Below are 17,273 nucleotides of genomic sequence, written 5' to 3' on the forward strand. Positions count from 1 at the left end.
ATACACAGAAGTTACAAATTAATGGTTGCTTTGGACAGAGAAATGGGTGTGGGGTGGGCAGAGTAGTAGAGGAAGGAAGATAGGGGTTTTGAGGTCATTAAAACATTCTAAAATCAATTGTATTGATGCATGTACATACTTGGTAATATACAAGAAACCATTGAATGGTACACTTTAAATGTGTAAATTGCAGGTAGGTTAATAATGCAATAAAACCATCTTTAAAAAATAAATAATTGAAAAGTAATTAAATTTATAATGGCCACATTTCTATCTATTAAGAAGCAGTTGGTTGCAGAAAATACACACACACACACAGATAGAAGTAAGACTAGGAAGCTCTACACGGTTCCTGGTTTCAGTCTGGACAAGTAAATGGAAGATCCCTCTTTCACTCTCGCTCTCCCACCATGTCCCCTATGTTATTTTTCCTTCCTTTTAAATAAATAACTTCTTTTAAAAAAATTACACGGGCCCAGCGTGATAACACAGTGGTTAAAGTCCTCGTCTTGAATGTACTGGGATCCCATATGGGCGCCGGTTCTATCCCGGCAGCCCCACTTCCCTTCCAGCTCCCTGCCTGTGGCCCAGGAAAGCAGTCAAGGACGGCCCAGGGCTTTGGGACCCTGCACCCGCGTGGGAGACCCGGAAGAGGCTCCTGGCTTTGGATCGGCATAGCATCGGCCGTTGTGCTCACTTGGGGAGTGAATCATTGGGCGGAAGATCTTCCTTTCTGTCTCTCCTCTCTGTATATCCGCCTTTCCAATAAAAAAAATAATAAAAATAAATCTTAAAAAAATTAATAAATAAATTTTAAAAAATTACACTTAGAATATATAGTTCCAAAAATGGTTGATATCACTTAACTAGAGTTAAAAATAGAATGGAAATGACTATAGAAAATAAGTATGTAAAATATATTAAGAGTTCATAGAGACATAATTATTAAAGAATAATATAAAAAGCATAGTGTAAGATGATAGCTTTGACGTGATCCAACCAGCATGAGTGAGCTGAATGATTTTATAAAATGAAAAAAAATTCTGAGTTGTTTAAAAATCAAAATCTAACTGATATTTTAACAAGACACAAAAGAAAGCATAAAATATGTGTGTATTTCAAGGGAAAATTTAAATGTATATATAAGTATAAATACTTACAAAAAGCACAGATTGCACAACCAACATTTTTAAGCTAAATTCAGTTTTTAGGCAAGTCAAGTCCTCGCCAAGGCAAAAATAAAGAGCCCACCAGTTGAACATTTTTTCAAAATATTCTAAATTATGCTGGGTTTATGATTAAAATGAAATTAGAAAATAGATGATTTGAATTTTTTTTTCTTAATGTGAGGATGACATATAAGTGCCATCAGCTGAGGTCAAAGCTACAGAGACAAATTCAGGGCCTCAAGTGCTGTAACTATTAAACATAAAAGAAAGCTAAGAATCAGAAAAATTATCTCCTGTTACTGTTTCCCTTAGGAAACATAAAAGCATTAAAATAAGAAAGCATCAATTAATAAAACAAAACAGGTGAACTAATAAACTTGGAAAAGAACTCAAAAGGAAATTCCCAGACTATGACAAGTATGAGGAAGCTCCAAAACTCTGTGAAAATCCAATTAAAACATGCTTTTATGTTGGTGCACAAAAAAGGAAATCCATGCATAGTTTCTTCATACTGCATATTTTCTAAGGATGTTTTTGAGAACTCCTCCTAAGTCACAGATAAAATTAAAAGAAAGAAGAACATAGCGCCAGGTATGGGACAGGCTTCATAGCATGATGCTAGATGCTCTAGATGAAACCAGTCACTGGCTAGAAAAAGGAATAGATAGTTTTAAGCATAAACCAAAGTCAGAATCACCCGCCAAGAGATAGACAAGATTATTTGGGTGAAAAAAAATTCATATTATTTAACAAGTGAGCTGGACACTCATTAGAGGGTGATTTTTTTTTCTAGCTAAATTTTTAAGTTTAACATTTGTCTAATTAGAGCATCATATTGAAATTTTAAAAAAATCTTAAATTTGCCCTAGAAAGACCCCTAAAACGTATTTTGCTCAACATTATTATAAAGATTTCTTACAGTGCTGAAATGTTGTGAAAGCCATCAACCAGAAGGAATGTACATGAACTGTGTCGTAATTCAGGAGTGGCAGATTTGGCCCCTGAGTCAAATCCAGCCCCATCACCTGTTTTGTGTTTTAAATAAACTGTCATTGCAAGCCAGCTATGTCCATGTGTTTATGTATTGTCTATGGCTGCCCTGGTGGAATACCAGCAAAGCTGAGTAACATCAACCGAAACTGTGAGACACTCAAAATCCTGTAAGACTTACCACACAGCTGGTCACATTAAAGATTTCTTGAATCGTTACTAATCTGATGAGAAAAAAATCACCCATCCCGGTGGGAAATGGATATGATGGATATCTGTTTGGGGGAAAACTGGCTATCTGGATAAAACAAACATTTTTCAACAGGGTAAGGATTGAATAAACAATTTTGCACTCATATGAGTTATAGTGTGGAGAGATTGACAATCCTATGCTTTCAGAGGACAATGACATTAAAACATCTTTTTAAAAGGAGAGCCCAACAAACATGATTCAAAACTTCTGTTAAAATTCCAAACTTATACTGTGAGACCCATTAATGCTAATGTCACAATAACTGTAAATGCCCCACAAAAATTTAGTGGGTAGTTAACACTTGGTGGCAAAAATTCTGATTTTTATTTTTCTTATAGTTTTGAACATATATATTCATACACACACATGCACACACACACGTATATATAAAGAGAATCTTTATGCAAACTTCTTTTTTTTTCATTTAATTTATTTGAGAGATAGACAGAGCTCCCATTCACTGGTTCACTCCCCAAATGTTTGCCATGACTGGAGCTGGTCTGGGCTGAAGAGAATAGGCTAAAACGCAAAATAGGTCTCCCATGCATGAACCATCATTGCTACTTCCTGGTGTTTGCCCAGACAGGAAGAAGGGTCTGAAGCCAGAGCCAGTGTTGGACCTAGGTATTCTGATACCCCTGGATACAGGAGTGTGGACTAGCGTCTTCACTACTAAGCTAAATGCCTGTCTGTTCCATATATTTTCTACTATGAAAATGTGTTGAGTTCAAACCATTAAAGCAGAAAATGCTATTAAATATGTAAACACCAAGAAGTAACCACAAATAACATTATAAAAATAAAGCTGAAATTCTCATCTCGGGATGGATGACGGTTCTCTCATTCAGCAAGTACTTCTTTTTTGGCATATAAAATAATCCACAAAAGAAATACGCATTTCCATGATGATATACAAATTGGAAATGCACAATTAAAGAGCCTCTTAGGGAAAATGGCAATCAACCCCCACCAGAGCACGCGAGATGGCATTTATACACTGGCCTGGAGTCTGCACCTGGAGACTAGGATGTGTAGTAAGAGGCTTAAAAATCTGACTTGTTAAAAAAAAATTACTTATTTTACCTCATAGTAAGATGCTAGTTACTTACAGATTTCTATTCAGCACTATCTATTGCAGCACTTATGATTTTAAAGCTTTAAAAGCAAAATGCTCAAAATAGACTCATCATGGGACTCAAGCCTCATTAGGTCCTATGAAAAAGGTAAATCATGACACCTAAGAAAATGGCGAGGAATCAAGAAATAATAATAAGTGGTGCCCTATTTGCCTGTGTATCTGAAAGAAAGCACACCAACATATCAGCCGTGTTTATCTTCGGTGGTAGGAGTACGGGTCATTTAAATATTCTGTATTGTTTCTACGGTTTTCAAATTCTCCACAAGGAGCACCAGTAACTCTAATGAAAACAATGCAGGCTTTTGAAGAACAGCACGTGAGTAAATTCTCCACACAAGCAAGTCAGATAGAAGGCCAGTGTGGAAGATGACTGCTTTATCAGATCTTCACGACTTGACTCCAACATGCTCCCCCTTCTGTACTGAAATCAGGCACGAGGAGAAGGCAAGACCTTTGTATCAATCTGCCAGTGATACTGAGCACCTGCTAATCTGCGTGCATTTCAAAGAGGGTACCCTTTTCAAAACTGCCTAGCAGCATGAAAATCAGGACTCTTGAAGGTGTCTGCATAAATCTGGGACCACTGACAGCTGTATACTCTGAGCTGACCCTGCACCCCTGAAGGCTCTCCTCAGTTTTTCCATAGAGGCATCTGGAAGCGCTGCTGTGAAAGCAGAATCTGCAATTGCAGAGAGCAGGCAGCATCACTGCCCCCATGTAGATGCTCTGACACTTGCAGGCAGCCAGGCACTCTGGGCATGGCACACTAAGGGCTCCAAGCATGGGATCAGGGTCTCTCTGTGATGTGAGCAATTTTAGGGCAAAGACAGCATCTCCCCTACCCAAGGCACAGAGGGGGTTATCATGCAGCACACAAGTCTGTCTATGAGGATAGGGTGTGGGGACCTCTGCCCAGACTCAGCAGGCTGCCCTGAAGCCCACTCTAGGACCTTCTGCCAGGAGGCAGCTGTTTCCACACCATAGTGCGGGCCGACTACGCACCAGGATTTCAGATGTCAGCCACCAGACGGTTCGTAGAGGGGACAGGAGAGCTGGAACAAACCCTTCTGAAAACTCTCCTGACCCGGAGGGAAGTTGTTTCCTGGGTTAACAGCAATGCTAGAAGAAAGAGGCACTGCACGGTGCAGGTGTGAGCCTCTGTTTCCCAGGCATCTATGCTGCCAGTTCTTCCCTGTATTTTATCCTTGCCCACATTCATGCCACCTGTGCTTGGAGCCTCCTAAGGGAACCGCCAAACCTGGCAAGATGAATGCCTTGGGGAAAGAGACCTTCTCAGTGCCTGTACCTGTGCCATGTGGACATCAGAGGAAAAGAGAGATGAGTTAGGGTTTTGTGCAGTGCCTGAAACCAGGGCACCTAGGCAGTTTCCACAGAAGAAGAATTCTGCTGCCCACTGCCTAGTTTAGGACACCATAGCTTGAAGGGCAAGTCTCTCTACCTAATTAGGACAACATGGTGCCCTGCTTAGGGACAGAGATCAGGGTTCAGCCCAGCGCAGATGGTTTTTAATTCCTCCTTTATCATTCAATTGCTATGACAATGGGAGGCTTGCCCACATGTTCTGTGCCTTGTCTATATCACATGTATTAGAAAACAAAAGCATGGCTTAGGAACTAGCCTTAAAGGAGATTATCTGCATAATTTGCACTCCACATTGACATTGAAATAGATGGTAGCTGATTGAAAGAACAATTAACCGGCAATGCAATCAGTTCAGAAAATTCTTTTCCTGGCACCTCCGTGTTCCCATCTCCAACATCAGAGGCTGGCCCACATTGTACCTGAACCCTGAGGCCTCAGAAGTTGAGGAGCCCTGGAGAGAGACACCCAGGAAACCAGGAAAGGCCTGGGACAGGCCACCATGGGGTGCTAAGATCAGAAACCTGGGCCAGCAGCGCCATCTAGCCTGCTGGCACCACCCCTGTGCCTGCCTCTCCACCATGCTACAGCATCCTCCTCTTTTTATTTTTTTTACTGTATAATTACCGGAGCTTATGTTTCACAGTTAATGCTGTCAAGCCTTTTAAACTAATTGGTCTTTTATAGAAAATTTAACTGAAAATTAACACATTTTTTAATAACATTGCCTTAACTTTAATGGCACTCTGCCTTTCGTTTATAATTGCTCTAAAATTGTCATTTTCCATGTCATAGCTGCCATTTTTTATATTTGCTAGTTTTCATGGTGTAGATTTTTATTTTTAGTGTTTTCCTTTCGTGAGGGATGAGAACTACTGGATTTTTTTTTCTCCATGTCCCTGGCCTACCTAGCCTGATGGGACAGCGACACAGGTTCTCAAGTCCAACAGAACATACAGGGTCATTTAAAAAGTTCACGGAAAATGCCCGTCTGGAACTAAACAGGTCTTGGTATCAAGGTTTGCTACAATAAAGTGCACTTGTGTTTTAATTCAACTTTTTCATGAAGTTTTCAAACTACCCTCTGCAGTTTGTCACTAGAACATCGTTTTCACTCATCTGCCTCAGGATGACCCTCTGGCTGGCTGTCTTCTGTGGATAATTTAAAAAAGAGAGAGAAAGACTTGCAATGCTTGCCCCAAAACACGTGCAAGTTTCGCAAAGTCCCTATCAACTGAGGCTGGAGCTCATGCAAGGCTGGGATGAGTCGGGGAGAGGTTATGAAGTGGGGGCTCCTGAATGCAAGCAATAGGACCAGAGGGTAGGCCTTTGCTGACATCACTGAATGCACACGGACCAAGGGAGAGCACAGGGGTACCCATGACACCACTACAGGGTCTGGGTCCTTGATGAAAGTACGGTGAAATCGTGACGTTAAGTCAAGGGGACTCATTTTCCAGCCTTACTAACTTCAGTTATTGCTAGCAGGCAGAGGTCAGCTCTCTGATGTAAGAGATAAGGACAGCAACATTTCTCAGGGATGGCCTAGATGCATCCACTCACATAGATCCCCCAACTAATCACTCTAAGGTACACATGCGTAGAGAGAAGAGAGAACAATACATATATCTTTCATAATATGCATTTTTAATAATTTTCAAAGACCCCCTTCACATAAGTCATGTCTGTCTCTCTCTCTTTTTGGTAAATACATGTGGTCTTAAGAAGTATCTGCCTGTTCTGTGAAATGTTTTCATACACCATGGCTTATTAACAATTACCTTGAAGTTGTACATGATTGTTAATATCATCCCCATTTAACATTTAGATTCAACTAAATCCCAGACAGGGGAAAGGCTGCTAGTGAACCATGACCCAAAGGTGTGAAGTCCTAATTTAAAGGCCCTGGATATGCAAACTCCTGCCATGTGCACTGAGTTACAATGGGAAACCGAAGACATCGTTGGCACCATAGACTCACACTAAAGTGCCCCTCTAATCCTAGGGGCTGGGCAGTGGGTAGAGGTGTCTGATGGGAGAGTGTGCTGTGCCCCTCTGGTCCAGGGCAGAGTGTGCTGTGCCCCTAGGGGCTGGGCAGCGGGCAGAGGTGTCTCAGGGCAGAGTGTGCTGTGCCCCTAGGGGCTGGGCAGCGGGTAGAGGTGTCTCAGGGGAGAGTGTGCTGTGCCCCTCTGGTCCAGGGCAGAGTGTGCTGTGCCCCTAGGGGCTGGGCAGCGGGCAGAGGTGTCTCAGGGCAGAGTGTGCTGTGCCCCTAGGGGCTGGGCAGCGGGTAGAGGTGTCTCAGGGCAGAGTGTGCTGTGCCCCTAGTACTTCTCAGGCGTATCATGCACTGCTAACAAACTGGGTCTCTGCTTCTCCCTTTTCTTTCCTTTTCTCTTCATACTGTAAGGGTATGCTTTTTCTTTATATGTCTAGATTAGGTGACCTTGCAAACCTGAAAGTTTATGTCTTATTTCATAAGGAAAAAACAAAACAGACAAGGTGACTTGCATTCACTGGAATTCATTAACACAACACGATGCCCTTTCTTCTCCCCAGAAGGAAGTGTCCCATCCTTGCTCCTTCCTAACTGCTGGTTCAGTGTGGCAGATCTCCAGGAAAGGCCGAAGGCACAAGGGAAACAGACCCCATGTGCACAAGCAAGTCACATTACAGGACAAGTGAAGGTCACTGCATGCCAACAGCCTGGCCATTGAGTCTATTTCTTAGCTTCTCCAAGGTGCTATTGGAAATTGAGCTTGGGGTTAGTAGAAAAGGATGGTTGAAAGGGAAAGAACTCTTAATGTGCATATGCTAGCGTCAGTCCTAATAGCATACTACCTTGTGTGTGTGTGCGCGCGCATGCACACGCAGCAGACTGGTACCATTCTAAAAATACATGTCTAAGTTGTTATCTTCTTAGAGAAATTGACTCAGAATCACCATTATTCCATCTCCTCACAGGCTGCTTCTGCTGATGGCAGAGAAAGCCACAAGGCCCTGTCTGTAACATCCCCGCCTGTCTCCGGAACACCTGTGATGAACCAAAACATTCTTCTTTTCACAAGTGAAGTCATAAGCAGCAGGAGTTGAGTTACGAGGACAGTGTTCAGGGAATGCTTAGACACATGATTCAACGGCACTTCTGGGAGGAGAGCTAGCAAAAGATTGGCAGCATCTAAAGAGATTTGCGAGCGGGTCTTGTGGTGTTACCTGTGAGATGATGCCTGAGATGAAAATGTAGATGGAGGCTTCCCTCCGGCTCCTGCTGTGAGGAGGCGCCTCATCTCCACAATTAATATTCCTGCCAACTCTCTTAGTTCTTTCTGGTGACTGCCTTGGAACGTGATGAATCTACTGTTTCATCCCGGAGAGTTAGGGTGAAATGCAGACATCACAGGTAAGCTACGAAGCAGAGGTGTGGACCTTCTCGATTAAAAGACTCAACTCAAGATCCCACTTAGAGAACTTGGTCAGCCTAGACAAGGGAAACTCTGTCGGAAATAGTCTGATAGACATGTTGATCAATTATTTGAAAGCCATAATCAATAGGTGAGTAGAATGCATCTTGCTTCAATGCTTAGACAAGGCTTATTCATGTAGTTGTCCCCAAGATCAGATAATGTAGCTAGGTTGCCTTATGCAACTCTTGGTCCTCCATAGATCATGCTGATGTCAGAATCTCCTTTTGCCACAAGCAAGAATGTGAAAGAAATGTGTTCTCAGATTACCACATCCATACATGCCTTAGCCATTTTCTCCCAAACATTTTAGTTGACATCTCAAGGAAATATGAATATCCTTTTAAAAAAATGTTCACCTAATTCACTCTGATTTCTTACTTGTGTTTCTGAGAATTGATTCCCCAGTGATGCTATACATTGATGAGTGTGCAACTCAAATCCAGATGTGCCCTACCTCTACTTCATGCCCTTCCCCCCCACATGGAACCTTTGGGTTATATAGAGGTGAAGCTCTCCAATGTTTAAACCAGTTGTAATCCCTGCACCAGGGCTGGCTTCATGGGTGGGGTGTTCCATGCAGGTGGTTGTCCAGGGTCTTTGCTCAAGGGGTTCACAGCCTGGTTTAACACTCTGCTATTATCTTTTTAGAAATTCTTAATAATTTATGAAAAAAGTAGCCTTATGTAGCTGGTCCTGCTTGGCATAAACATAACAAGTCAAATTTTTAATAATTTTAACAAAAACACTTCATAGTTAATAAAAAAGAAAATATGATAACCTATCATAAAACAGGCAAATCATCTTTTCATGAAAACAGGTTTCTGGTTCTCTCTACTTAAGATCATGATTAAAATAAAATTTCCAAAGACATGCATTGGAAACTAGATTTGGAGAGAATAAGGCAGGCCTATGATAGCAAATCTGGAAATCCAACGAGAACATCCCATCACTTCCATCATTCCTTCTTGCGTGGCAGAGGAGTTTGCCCAAACTGATTCCAAAACAACTAGCCAGTGCAAAAGTTAACCTAGGCTCTTGAGGCATCAGAAGGGTTACAGAACCCCGAAAGCAAGGAGTGCCCTTCTCTGAGAGCCACTTTATCTTCTTGTTGACTTCGTTGGCGGTGGGATGGTTCTAGGCTCCATCAACCTCAACTTCTGAAAGGTGTTGCATAATTATCTTTTAAAACCTACAATTGTGATTTTTCACTAAGATACGCTTGAGCTGGACCATATTCAGGAATATGGAATAATCTAAATTAGCTGTAAAAAGCTTTACTTTTTTTCCTCTTCACAAACAGAGGTCCTTCTGGGATTAGCTTTAATGAACAGATGAAAATAATGCATAATTAGTATATCAGTTGTTTAACACTTTCAAGAGCCAAAAATTGCTAAGAGATATATGTGCATAAAAACTCCAAATTACACTTATGGTTTTAATACGCTCAATAAAGTGCGTGCTCTCTCTCTCATTCTTCTTAATATTTTTTATTCTAAAAACGTCAGATATGTCTAACCGATATGGGCACTTGTATGAATTGTTAGTTTGACAACTCCGAAATAAAGAAGTTTTGCTATGCAGTAAATCCAGACACTCAATAGGAACACTTCATAATAGCCAGAGTATATGAACCATTCCAAATATTGCCTTTGTCTTTGGCTGTGAAAGATGGCTCCATTAAGCTGTGAGCTGCTTTTTTAATTGTTATTTGCTTCAAAAACGAGGAAATAGATGCCTTGATTGCTTGGCACACATCAAACCATACAAGAAACCAAAGCAGCTTTGGTGCCCTCGGCCAGCCCAGTCTTCTCTCCCTTCACTTCAACCATCTCGGCAGCATGGAAACATCCAGGCCTCGTGTTCCTACCTGGCCCTCACCCAACTGCTTCTGTCTCAATGATTTCTTGGAAACATTGCTCCAACCTGCTGCTCATGTTCTATTAATTCCTGATTCCTATTAATTCTACAGACAAATACCTCTCACATCCAGCCACCCCTCCAGCTCCAGCTGGTTCACTTAGTCCCTGCTATAGCAGACACATAACCCAGATGTCCTGCTGTCACCTTGCCGCTCTGAGCCACACCACACACTGCAGCCAAGGCAATCCCCTTAAAACAAGAACCTGATCAGAAACCTTCCAACTCAACATTTCAATGCCTCCTCACTGCTCCTAAGAAAAAGACCACGGAAACAGCTTTTGAGGTCCCTTGGGTTCCATCTTGCCTGACTAGCCCAGATTCATTCACATTAGCATCCAGTCCCCAAGTTTCATTGCCCAGTTGAAAGCTCCACATTCCTCTCACTATGAAGCCTTTGCATTGTTTCACCTTCTCCTCCAATATTCTTCCCCACCAAAAATCTCTCCTCTTTTTGACTCCAACATAATATATGCAAGGGTATTTCAAGAAATTTGTGAAAGCACGGAATTAAAATTCAGTTTAATTTCAAACATTTTTGAAGCTCGTGCATAGCTTTTTCAGAAATACACTTTTCTGCTAACTTTTCAGGAACTTCTGTAACTATTCTGCATAAAAATAAATCCATCTTTTAGTTACGTTTTCCATGAACCTCTCCAACTGTGTTTGACTCTTTCTCTGATCCACCAAGACTAGGTCAAGTGCTAACCCAACTCCTTCTGGCCATCCTTGCACTTGGAAGTGTTTATAATCAAAGGCTGACTTGTGTGAGACTCTGGTTAATGTAAATATCCCTTCCTAGATTGTGATCTTTAAGAACTTTTGTCTTCCACAGAAGCTCAATCTCCAGTCCAGGGTTTCTAACATTGGAAGGGCTCCTCGGCCACATCCTGCACCCACTGAGCAGGGAGAACGGAGCAGAGCAACTCACCGCACTCATGAGCGAGTCCAGGACACTGACGGCAAAGGCTGTCCCACAGGCAAAGGGCTGTGTGAGGTACAGTTCTGTGTCGGGGTCGTCATCATCGTCTTGGTCCAAAAACTGAACATTAGTGTCGTTCACTAGAAAAAGCATGAGAGGGAGAATGAGTTCTCAAGATGACCACCTGGGCAGCAAAGTTGGTGAGACCAGGCTACTGGTTTATAAAGAGTGAGGCCACTGCAAAGGAAATAAGCATGGGGCGGGGGAAGCTGTGGATGGGTCTTTGCGGTAGAGGCAGTGGGGCTCAACGTACTGCTCCTGTGTGGATTGTTTTAGCTCCTGAGACCTGGAGAGCAATGAGTTTGGTTGGGCTCACTCCATGGCAGCTGCCAGAGGACTGGTGGGTAGCACTGGCCAGTCCCCAGGCAGAGGTTGAGAATCACAGCCAAAAAAATACCCTGGGGCATTTTTTTGGTAGCCAAGTCTTTTGAGAGGTGGATATATTTCAATGATGAGTAGTAGCCATGCGCGGGTATGGGTTTAGCCACAGAGGAAAGAAAGCCACTAATTAAGAGTCAACAGCAATGAACCAGAGGCAGAGCAAAGGCAAATGGCAAGCGGGACCCACACTGCCAGTCCTGGGGATTGGTCAGGGTAATACCAGCCATCCCAGGCCATGAATCCGGGCCCTATTGACTACACCACCATTCCCAGGCGGGATGGGTCTCCAGCTATCTCCTGCTGCTTGCTGCAATGACTTGCTCTAAATTCTGAGCTGCCAGGCTGCACCCACGTTCTCCCTTTCCCCTTCTGAACAGCTCAGTAGCTCATGTGCTCCCTGCTCAAGCACATGAAGCATCGGATGCTGCACTTCATTTCCGTCTGAGGATTCCTCCAGGATGTCTCCCGCACCATGTGCGGATTGATTAGTTGTGTCACTCAGACGTCTTTAACTTATTAAAAATTAAATGACAAATTAATTTCCCCTCCCATCTTGGCTTCTGAAATGATCAGTTTTGCAGAGCAAGTAATAGGGGGGATGGTGGGGAGGTGGGAAGGGTGAGGGCTCCTATGATTCCTGAAATAATGATAGCGCTTTCAGGAAGAGAACAGATGATACTCCCCCCTCTGATTCCTTTCAAAATGCATCAGCAGCTAATTCTCCTTCCTGGAGTTATTGTTTTAATTTTCCAAAGTAACTTTCTTGATAACTTCTCTTTCTTAAAAAACTTTTGTTTGTTTATTGCATGAGGCAGAATAGATGATAATGGCATAAAAGGCTAGGCAAGGAATTACTTTTAACTGATACCATCTTGTTTCCCCAGAGAAATATTCTAATGGTGGGAGAAAAAAACATTCTTTGCTCTACATTTCCAGGGTCTGGGTACCCACTGTCTAACCAGCCTATGAACTGCATGTAGGCAGAGGGGATGAAAGTTGAAATTCTACCATCTAACAAAGCAACTTTCAGCCTGGGCTCAGCCACCAACTTCCTCAGGCAAAACACTTCATCATTCACAGTACCTTAGCTTTTCTCTGCAGAACGGGAAAATCAGAGCAGCGCTCACAGGGGAGGCTGTTAGCAGGTGCTTGATGAGCTTGGTCCAGCTCTTAGACCAAACTGTGCACCATGTAGATAGTATCAGCTATCGCGATCGCCCTGCTGACATTAAAAAGCCATACACTCACCCCATGAGGAACATGCCTAACTGTCTTCTGTCTCCTAGAAACTCGACTTATTACCTCATGGATCCTTCAACTGGTAGCTTTTCCTCAGCTCCCTTGACCTACCTAAGTCTGCCTCCATACATATTTTGAGATTGGCTTGAAGGTCTCATCTTATATAGTGAACTGTAATCTAACTCGATGTATAAACTGTCTGTAACTTGTTGTTGTAACAAGGAACCGACTCCCAGCCAATCACAAGCAGTCAACTATCCAAGCCAGGTTCAAAAAAGACAAACACAAACTGCAACCAGCTGGGCTGCTTGTATATTACACTTCTAGTTTTGTATGTTATTTTGGCCATCAATAATATAATGTCCCACACGGTAGGTGGGTCATGCTGAACTGTTTCTTTTTTTTGTACTGACTGTTACTTGATGCTAGAATCACAAAATATCTGTTATGTTTTTGTTATTTTGTCTTCCAATAATCCACAGGCATGTTGTGATGCAGAAAATGCCAACTGGAGACCACTTGTGCAGAGTGTGGCTTTAGTTACTTTTAAGTGCTACTACAGGTGTGCACACCAATTTTCCAGGAGGAGTTCTCTGTTATCATTCTGTAAGATAGGGAAGGCTTGGTCTTACCCATGGAGGTGAAGCGGCTCCAAGTTGGGAGGAAGGACCACAGATTTTCCAGGAGATTGCACTTAGGGTCACTGGCTAAGAACTCCAAGACACTAGCCAGAGTTCACAGAGAATCCCATTATTCTGGGGTACTCATTCCCAGAAGGGGAATCATCAAAGGTATGCAAAAGTCTATTTTGCAGGATAGTAAACTGTGGATGCCAAGAGGCAATTAAAACATCACCTAAACTCATGCGGTCCAATATGGTTGAGGGATAGATTAAATGCTTTTACACAAAATTCTTTCTAGTGAAGCTTTTAGGAGCTTTCACCAGGCTCACATCAATTGGCATTCTCCAAGTAGAAAAGGAAACTGGAAATGCCAAACAATTTAAGAATGTTTTCAGGCTTAGCATCATCTGCATCTTTTGGAATGCATTTTTACTAGCCTAGGGTTTTATAACACTTCTTTAAAACATGTAGGTAAATGGGAAATATTTGTGGAGCATGTGGGAAATCAAGATGTCAGATGCCAGTGGTATGACTACCAGAGAAATAGGTCTTAGGCATGGGGTTAGAGTGCTGGTTGTACACAGAAGGTTCTCTGAATGCAGGAAGACATCTGGTGGGTGGTAAAGGCCTTGGGAGAGTCCATTACACTAATCAACTACCCAAATATCATGCCAAGCACAGAGCACCCTGTCTTTTCTCTGCTTTTCCACTAATCCTAAATCAAACCATCCTAGATAGTCAGCAGCAGTGAACTCTACACAGCAATTCCAAGTGCTGCTACTGTAGGTTTCTAATATGGACGTAGGTTTGGATGAATTTTCCAACCAAGTCATCCAGGCCTCTTCCATCCCTGCAGCTTTAGGAAAAATGTTCCAGAATCCTAGCTTGTAGCCAGTTATGCCAAAGAGGGAAAAACACACCTCCATTACAACCCAAAACAGAAAATAGTGTGACCCTCCGCCAAGAGAGCCGGTCATGATCAATAGCGACATTCACCATATTGCATTGCTGTTGCTGAAGGGTAGACAAAGTACTTCTATCTTCCAGACACTTCCCAAGCAAGATGATGGGAGTAAAAGCCTCATTTTACTTAAAACATACGCGAGGGCCAAGAAAGTAGAGTGCTCATTTCATTGGTGAGCCACTGGAAGCAGAAACTTCTTGCTCCTCTAACTGTTGCCCAGCCAAGCCTCTACCTGGATCAAGCACCAGTTCTGAGACCCTGCCGCCGGGAGCCCTTAATGGAGTTATTCCCCAAGTCATGGACAACTGCAGGTGGGCCTGACAAGTGCAGTCATGAGTGGAAGCCTTCATCTTCTAGATGAATCCACTGAGACATGCCCAGGGAGGGCCCTGGATAAGGGAAGAGGGCTCGGACCACAGGGATGCACCTCTCGGCCTACGAGGCTCATCTTGAAAGCTGGCTTTAGTAAAAGAGTGTCCCTTAGGACCCACTGACTGCTTTTATGGCTTCAGAAACAGAGCTTCTGAGAAAGGACCTAGTAGGGGGAAAAAAGGCAAATAAAGTCAGAATAAAGGAAAATAAACAGCTGGAGGGAAGGCACAGTCTTAGATTTCTTATCTTAAAAATTTTATGTTTCTCCTCTGACTTCCTTTGAGAGCTGTGAAGACACGTCAGTCAAACTGACAGTGTGTTGGAAGAGGAATACGAGGGAGAAGGCAGGAGAGCGGGGTAAGCATAGAAAAGAAAAGAAAAAAAAGCTTGGGCCATAGAAAATGAATTAGTGCAAAGATGCTTTGGAAACAACTGCCAGGTCAGATGGGTGTGATCAAAGGTTTACTGATGCTGTGTGGGGAAAAAAATCATTAAGAAAGGCCAGAACAAGACAGTCGATTCCAACCAGAGCCACAAATAAAACACATTCAAAGCAGTGCCATGGGGTAGCCTTTCTGTTACAGCTGGTGAGAAGAAAAAAAAAAAAACCCACGAAAAACAAAAAAACAAGCTGATGAGAGTTGGAAACACTGAGAACAGAACAAAAGGAGATGCCGATGTTGAGGAAAACAGTGCTTCTTACCCAGTTCAGTTATCATTAGAATGTGCGTCCCACTGTTTTTTTCCTGATTGACTGATACCAAAGGCAACTTGCCCGGTTTAGCTAATAGGATACAGCATTTAAGGGTTGGGGAAAGGGAGTGGAGGAAAGTACAGAAAAAGAAAGAAGTGAGGGAGTAGCAAAGGAAACATTCTCAAGTAAAGGGACCCCAGGGTCACAGACTGTTGGCATTCGCCTTGGGGTGAGTGGATTGGTGGGTAGAGCCAATTGAGCAGCTAGGCAAACTCACAAACAATAGTAGCAAATGTCTTAGCCAGGTTAGAAGTCGGGGATTCCATCAGTCACTGATCGTGACCCTCGAAATCTCCTCATTGTTTTGGACCAGAAAGTCCATGCGTTGCACATGGCCTTTGACTGAGAGTTCAACTAGGATGAACCAAATGCAGAATTATCACACAGTAACTCAATGCTTCTACTCATTTCTCAAAATACGTTTGGCTTAGACCTAAGGTCTGTGTATTAACAGAGGACTCAGCACATCATATCTATCCAGACACAATGCTCAAAAGAGGTATTGGCAGTCAATATCACCAGAAAGACTTCACGGACCAAGTCTTTCCTCCTGTCTTCCCCCTCCCTGAATTCACATCCCATCTTAAGGCCATTATCTCATGCTTCTTTGAAAACAGTGGCCAGCATGAAGGAAACTGTCTATTCAACTCAGAGGGAAAATAGATCAGTATTCCTGTAGATAATCTGCCATATCTCTGCCCAGACCTCTCACCAACCTTCCCTAAAACAAACCCACAAAGCTGAGAGCTAAGAAACAAGGCTGACCTTCTCAAATCCTGAATGGCTGGCAGAAAGGACAGAAAACAGAAAAATCCCCGCGGAGCTGAACTTCACCCCTACCTAGTTCTGTGATGATAGGGATGTTGACCCCGGTTGTGATGGATGGCTGGCGTAACATCCCATGCACTGGGCTGTTATCTGGAGAGGATCTGTCCATTCCTGGAGGCGTGAATCCTAGTGGGAAGAAAAGAAAATAGGAATAAAAATCAGAGAAGCAGAAAATCTGGAAGCACTGAGAGAATGGCACATGTCTCCATGCCCACAAGCGCAACTAAAAGGTCAAAGACGATCACGCCAGAACACGCGCTGCTGAGCCGCCTTCTTAGAACACAGTAGGAAACCATTGTAAACCATTCCAGCTCACTTTGACAGCTGCCTGAAAAGTCCAGACAACACCAATGGTTCATCTTGTTTTCAGATTTCACTTCCCTCTTCCTTCCATTTATACTCCTTCCGCTTGTGTGGGGCCTGGGAGTCAGCTATGACTGCATGACCTGTGAATGCTCTGGGCTGCAAAAAGTGAATACAGTGGTATAAGCATTAGACTTATTGCCCCACTCTTCCCAGGCCATGGAAACTATGGGAATGCAGATTACCACGGGTATAAGGGCTAGACAGCAGTCCTGGCCAGCTGCCTAGACCTATGAAATATTCTGCACGAAGGAAAAATAAAGGTTTGTTGCTCTAAGCCACTGAAATATATTTGGTTGGTTTTTATTACTAGCATATTACCAAATGTATCCTGAATGATATCGTAAACAAATCAGTTACTGACATTTTGGAAGTGGGTGATTTAGGTTTGAGTTTAGACAAGAGTTCTAGCCAATGGCATGTGAGTAGAAATGTATTTGAGAATTTTCAGAAAGTATT

At 42.8% G+C, this 17,273-nt stretch overlaps 1 protein-coding gene across 26 annotated transcripts in view; it reads right to left on the minus strand.

The window, feature by feature from the left end:
* Window positions 1–17,273, minus strand: part of KCNMA1 (potassium calcium-activated channel subfamily M alpha 1) — a 664,040-nt gene that overhangs the window by 20,158 nt on the left and 626,609 nt on the right. For 19 of the 26 annotated variants that reach the window (XM_040976108.1, XM_040976123.1, XM_040976126.1 and 16 more), the window contains 2 exons: window positions 16,464–16,577; window positions 11,240–11,370 (listed from right to left, as the gene is read on the minus strand). In XM_040976108.1, the coding sequence (XP_040832042.1) occupies window positions 11,240–11,370; window positions 16,464–16,577 (245 nt within the window). Of the gene's footprint in view, window positions 1–11,239; window positions 11,371–15,572; window positions 15,654–16,463; window positions 16,578–17,273 lie in introns of all 26 variants that reach the window. The other 7 variants (XM_040976116.1, XM_040976104.1, XM_040976103.1 and 4 more) reach the window with 1 other exon arrangement.

The sequence above is a fragment of the Ochotona curzoniae genome, unplaced genomic scaffold (genome assembly GCF_017591425.1).
Source record: "Ochotona curzoniae isolate NIBS_2020 unplaced genomic scaffold, NIBS_Ocur_1.0 contig_2692, whole genome shotgun sequence".
Lineage (NCBI taxonomy): Eukaryota > Metazoa > Chordata > Mammalia > Lagomorpha > Ochotonidae > Ochotona > Ochotona curzoniae.